Source organism: Oryzias melastigma, unplaced genomic scaffold (genome assembly GCF_002922805.2).
Source record: "Oryzias melastigma strain HK-1 unplaced genomic scaffold, ASM292280v2 sc00300, whole genome shotgun sequence".
NCBI classification, from domain to species: Eukaryota; Metazoa; Chordata; class Actinopteri; order Beloniformes; family Adrianichthyidae; genus Oryzias; species Oryzias melastigma.
In genome coordinates, this window is record NW_023416913.1 from 117,305 (window position 1) to 123,749 (window position 6,445).

At 41.1% G+C, this 6,445-nt stretch overlaps 1 protein-coding gene and 1 long non-coding RNA gene across 2 annotated transcripts in view; both read left to right on the forward strand.

Annotated features, from left to right (window-relative positions):
- Positions 1–1,366: 1,366 nt before the first annotated feature.
- LOC118598291 lies at positions 1,367–4,868 on the forward strand. Its single transcript, XR_004947422.1, has 4 exons — positions 1,367–1,465; positions 1,643–1,747; positions 1,939–2,043; positions 4,812–4,868. It is a non-coding gene; the product is annotated as an uncharacterized LOC118598291 (long non-coding RNA).
- Positions 4,869–5,060: 192 nt separating this feature from the next.
- The window catches only part of LOC112138309 (NLR family CARD domain-containing protein 3), a gene marked incomplete at its 5' end in the record, with an annotated part of 2,322 nt that continues 937 nt past the window's right edge, over positions 5,061–6,445 (forward strand). The window contains 2 exons of the mRNA XM_036210917.1: positions 5,061–5,264; positions 5,432–6,439. Of these exons, the coding sequence (XP_036066810.1) occupies positions 5,061–5,264; positions 5,432–6,439 (1,212 nt within the window). The remainder of the gene's footprint in view (positions 5,265–5,431; positions 6,440–6,445) is intronic.

Below are 6,445 nucleotides of genomic sequence, written 5' to 3' on the forward strand. Positions count from 1 at the left end.
ACACGTAGTGCTCAAGATAAAATGTTTTAAGAGGAATGAAGGAAAAAATCCTTTTGTTTAAAGTTAAAAAGAAAAATAAATCCGACCCGATGGATTAAAAGTATTCAAAAGTTATTGCTGATGTGATTAAAAAAAGAAAAAAAAGGAAAATAATCAGCAAAAAATTAAAAGCAGAAGGGGGAGGAAAGCAGCGTACGTCCGCATTCTAGCAAAGCAGGATTAAGTTTTTAGGAGTTTTTTAAGACTTTTAAGAAGAGTTTTTATCCATGACACATTGTGAGCAACATTTTCATGGTTAGAAGTCACAGGATGTGTTTGTTTCTTGCCAGGGCATTCCATCATGATCATTAAAACATCTTGTCCATTTTTAGATATGAAACCATATGTCACTCTTTTACATTTCTGATTATTTTTAGAGTTTGTTTGTGCTAATTTGCAATAAACGATGGCCCTTCTTAACATAAAGAGAATCTGCAGACTCTTCTATGCTCATCTCTCCCACGTGTATTTATTTTCTTTTACTCTGTTGAATAAACACCCTTGAAAACGCTTCGCGAACATATTTTTATTCCATGGGATCTAGCAAATGTTCACCACAATGAGTGAAATGTTTATCCGTCACGGAGTGTTTGCTGCTGCAGCTCCATGTCTCCATCTGGTGGAGGGAGAGCAGAAGTGCAGCAGCTGATGTTCAGCAGCTTCCTCTGTCCCACACTGCTGTCTGACTGCATTCACCTGAACCTGAGAGGAAACACAAGAGAAGAGCCCATCAGTGGAGGAGCAGCTGATCTGTTTGTGATGATGATGAGGGTTTCCTCTGCAGATGAAGGCTGGAAGAAGGTGTGTGTGAGCTGATCCACTGGATCCAGCAGCATGGATCAGTGTGAGGACACACAGGAGGAAGCCCCTCCCTCTAAAAGCACTCTGTGTGGGGAAGATGAGAGCCAGAGCAAAGCTCAGAGGTGAGATGAACATCTCTAACTGTCCAGGACTCTTCTCCATGTCAGAGCTCAGCACTCACACCAGCAACCACCATTTTTCACAGGAACCAACCTGGATCTGAACCTGGATCTGGATCTGGATCTGAATCCAGCTGTGTGTCCTTCAGGAGTGACATATCAAAGGGTCGTGGTCCTGACTTCGAGTCCATCAGTCCAGGGGTGGAACAGTAAGTGTTTGTCAAAAACATACTATAAATAGAACTGAAATAAACTTATCCAGTGTCACAGTTGTCAGAACAATTTTAACAAATCAGTCTGTTTGTCATCTCAGTTCAATAGTTTAAACATGAAGAATAATCTGATGAACTTCCTCAACAAAATAAAGTAGTTTTTAATAAAAAAAAATGTATTTCCATCAGGTTCCAACAGAGATCTGGATCTGAATCCAGCTGTGTGTCCTTCAGGAGTGACATATCAAAGGGTCGTGGTCCTGACTTCGAGTCCATCAGTCCTGGAGTGGAACAGTATGTGTTTGTCAAAAACATGCTATAAATGGAACTGAAATAAACTTATGCAGTGTCACAGTTGTCAGAACAATTTTAACAGATCAGTCTGTTTATGATCTGAGTTCAACAGCTTAAACATGAAGAATAATCTGATGAACCTCCTCAACAAAATAAAACAAATGTTTTTCTCCTGAGGTTCCAACAGAGATCTGAATCTGAATCCAGCTGTGTGTCCAACAGGAGTGATGACTCAAAGCATCATAATCCTGTCTTCAAGTCCATCAGTCCAGGAGTGGAACAGTAAGTATTTGTCAAAAACATGTTATGAATTTAACTGAAATAAACTTATGCAGTGTCATAGTTGTCAGAACAATTTTAACAATTCAGTCTGTTTGTCATCTCAGTTCAATAGTTTAAACATGAAGAATAATCTGATGAACTTCCTCAACAAAATAAAGTAGATTTTAATAAAACAACTGTATTTCCATCAGGTTCCAACAGAGATCTGAATCTAGATCCAGCTGTGTGTCCAAAAGGAGTGACGACTCAAAGCATCATAATCCTGTCTTCAAGTCCATCAGTTCAGCAGTGGAACAGTAAGTGTTTGTCAGAGTTAAAGGAGTTTGGATAATAGTTCAAATGATCAATAGTTTTCAGATAAATGAGTTCTGGTTCAGTTCTTGATCTCTCTGATCAGACTCTCTTGGATCATTATGTGTGATCAGATCTTTTCAGTTGATCTTCTGAGAGTTTCTGAGATCAGAGATGTTGGAGAAACTTTAAACAGAAATGAATCTTTCTACATTTTCTGATCTGGATTTGGATCTGATTTGGATCAGAAAAGAAACTGTTTTGTCAAATATGTTAATGATAGTTTTTTATAATGTTAATGCTGACTGACAATCATCCACTACATATCTGGATCTTCTGCTTAGGTCCACAAAAAACCAGAGCTAATGTTTAATGAAAATTAAACAATAAAGTGATTGGCCTCCAATGATGTCATTATACAGTAGAAGTTTAAGTGATTAACTCTTGATTCATTTTGTTCAACTACCAACTGAGATATAATCTATGGAATCTTTTAACAATGTCTCTCTGATGTTCTTCATGAATGTGTAAAAAACTTTATTCATTCAGGTCAGCTGACCCTCCAGAGATCATTATTATTACAGCAACAGATCTTTAAATAAACTGGAAAAATTCAGGATCAACAATTCAATTGCAGCCTTTAATGATGTAAATGAAAAATCTAGATTTATATAAATTACTGTCACTAGTCGAGGCGGCAGGCAGGAGTCGGAAACCAGAGGCATAAACGCTCAGAAATGGATGTAGGACAAACAAGACTTCACAGTGAGCTGTGGAAAGAAACCAGACTAAATACTGTGGTGGTGATGAGCAGATGGAAAACGGCTGAGGATGATCAGAGTTCTGAGTGAAGGCAGATGAGGTGATCAAAACTCAGGTGAGAGTTCCCTCTGGTGGTTGAAGGAGGAGGTAGCAGGTTGAACCAGGACAGTACCGATCAATGCAATGACCTTCCCCAATGATTATAATTGATTATCATCAGAAAAAAATACATCAACTACTGTTCAATTGAAAAATAAGTATAAAGTGGTATATGACGCAACGCACGCATGGCTGTCCCACTTTTAAATTCTACAATGAGCACATCATTAAACTCAGAATCTGCATCCGTAATGGTCTCTATCCTGTTTATGGAACCGTAGCGTTGTACAAAATCAATCAACTCCTCATACTCCTTTACTCATACATTACTCCTTTGTAATGCCTTCTACTGAAATAGCATTTGTGAATTTGATACCCCGATCCAAAAATACATTCATTGTTAGTTTGGTACTTGTGCAAAAAAAATAGAAAACAAGAATTCAAAACCAAAATTGACAAAACAATAGACACAACCCTGGAAGCTCCTCCCATACGCAGCGGGAGATTCAGGAACAGACTTTAAGATAACGCTGTAGCTGCTACTTCAGCGCTTGTCAAAACAAAGAGGATTTACAGGAATTTGACGAGAATTCCATTGATGTGAACGGACAATTTATTTAAATTATGAGAGCCCGAGGTGTGTGCGCTGGCTGGGGGTTGGAGTGGTCCGCGGTACACACTTGTCTGAACTGTGTCCCGAACCTTGGCTTCTTCGTAAAGTTTAAAGATAGAGTCCTCTAAATCAAACATAACTGACAAATTCAGTGAATATAACCCAGTGAAAAGGTGCATTAGTATTCATCCATCAGTGACAAAGACACGTAAGCATTATAAATCCATTGTGCAAACAAATAATAAAACACCATATGACCCGTTTAACCAGACAAGCCCAGCTAACGCCAGCATCAGCTGACCGTCCGGACATATAAATGAGTGTTTAGCAGAGATAACACCTTGGTAGGAACAAACATTCACCAGTTCCCCGTTATAATTCTCATACCGCTCAGCTCAGCCGCTCCTGGCAAATGCAGCGACAGTTCATCTGACTTCCGTAAACAACATTAACTGCGCATGCCCCCTTATAGACTAAGTCTAAACTAAATCTCGCGATAATCTCGTGAGGTCTCGTGAGGACTACACTAACACTCGCGATAACTGGGGCAGTAGCCCAGCAAATCATGTTAGGGTTACACCAGCAGACTTTGTTTGTCGGGTCCATGCCCTTTAACTGATATCTCATCAAATAAATTGTGTTCAAGTTATCTGCAGGTCAGCTGAAAATCAGGTCAAAGTTCACCTTCAGAATTGGTAAATTATTGATGTTATTTTCTTGAAATCGCATTTCAAACTTATTTTTGCTTCAAATAAAAGCTCAGACATTCATAATCCCACAGTTCTTGAAGTCTTTCATGCTTTTGATCAGCGCCTTGAGCTGGCTTGGGACATAAACAGCACTTTATAAATACAGATTTGATTTGATTCCCAGTGGCTTAGCCAGGTCCAGTCGACCAAGTGGTTTGACAAAGACCCTGGAGTTCAGAACCCAAGTTCTTTGGATCTGTCATCTCCTCTGTATTAATTACAATTTTAGGTGCTTTACAAAAAAATGCATTTTTAGAAACATTTACTTTCCCCAAAAGCTGCTGCAACATCAGGCGTTTTAGGCAGCAACAATCATAAATATCAGTCACAAAATCCTGTAGGGTCTGAGTAAATGTAGCCAAAAATTTTAGAACAAAAACACTGTAAATATGTTTACATTATATTTGTGTTATTAGGGATTGACTTGGTTATATAACTTGGTTGTATAACATTCTAGCTGTGACTTTGTGAACTGATCTCACTCAAGTTAGTTTTATTTGAATCCTCCCAGCACAGACAGAATGGATCTGATGGTTCTGGTTCTCCACAGAGTGGACCAGCAGAGCTCAGAGACTCCCAGTGGTCCGTCTGTCCAGCAGCATCAAACACAGCTGGATTCCATCTTTCTGGTCTGTACATGAACAACAACTGCTTTTCCATCATTCTGTCCACAGTCATCTCCATGCTGCACTTTGGAGACCAGTGGATTGTCAGTGTGTCCAACATGGAGCTGATGTTTGGCTCCATGACTTCACTCTGATTGGCTCATTCATCTAGAATTCTGTTGCAGCTGCTGGAGGACAACATTGTCACTTTTGTGAAGAAGGAGCTGAAGAAGATCCAGAAGATTCTGAGTCAGAGGGAGGATGAGGAGGAGGATGAAGATGAAGAGCAGAGGAGCAGCAGAGAGTCACTGATGAAGATCACAGAGAACTTCCTGAGGAGAATGAAGCAGGAGGAGCTGGCTGATCGACTGCAGAGCAGTAAGAGGATTTCTCTGAAGGTTTCAGCTGCTGATAAATGAAGATTTACTGATGTCTCAACACATGGAACCACATGGATTCAAACCCTCATCATTCAGGCTGCAGAGAGTTTATTTACTCTGTTTGTTGTCTTCATTCAGGATCTGCTGCTGCAGTTTGTCGACATAAAGTCCAATCTGGTCTGAAGAAGAAGTTCCAGTGTGTGTTTGAGGGAATCACTAAAGCAGGAAACCCAACCCTTCTGAATGAGATCTACACAGAGCTCTACATCACAGAGGGAGGAACTGGAGAGCTGAATGAAGAACATGAGGTCAGACAGATTGAAGCAGCATCCAGGAAAGCAGACAGAGCAGAAACCAGCATCAGACAAGAAGAGCTCTTTCAACTCCCAGCTGGAAGACAAGAACCAATCAGAACCGTGATGACAAAGGGAGTGGCTGGCATCGGGAAAACAGTCTTAACACAGAAGTTCACTCTGGACTGGGCTGAAGGCAAAGCCAACCAGAACATCCACTTCATATTTCCATTCACTTTCAGAGAGCTGAATGTGCTGAAAGAGGAGAAGTTCAGCTTGGTGGAACTTGTTCATCACTTCTTCCCTGAAACCAAAGAAGCAGGAATCTGCAGCTTTGAAGACTTCCAGGTCCTCTTCATCTTTGATGGTCTGGATGAGTGTCGATTTCCTCTGGACTTCCTCAAGACTCGGATCCTGAATGACCCTAGAAAGTCCACCTCAGTGGGTGATCTGCTGACAAACCTCATCAGGGGGAACCTGCTTCCCTCTGCTCGCCTCTGGATAACCACACGACCTGCAGCAGCCAATCAGATCCCTCCTGGATATGTTGACATGGTGACAGAGGTCAGAGGGTTCAATGATCCACAGAAGGAGGAGTACTTCAGGAAGAGATTCAGAGATGGAGAGCAGGCCAGCAGGATCATCTCCCACATCAAGAGATCCCGAAGCCTCCACATCATGTGCCACATCCCAGTCTTCTGCTGGATCACTGCTACAGTTCTGGAGGATCTGCTGAAGAGCAGAGAGAGAGGAGAACTGCCCAAGAGCCTGACTGAGATGTACATCCACTTCCTGGTGGTTCAGGCCAAAGTAAAGAAGGTCAAGTATGATGGAGGAGCTGAGACAGATCCTCACTGGAGTCCAGAGAGTAGGAAGATGGTGGAGTCTCTGGGAAAACTGGCTTTT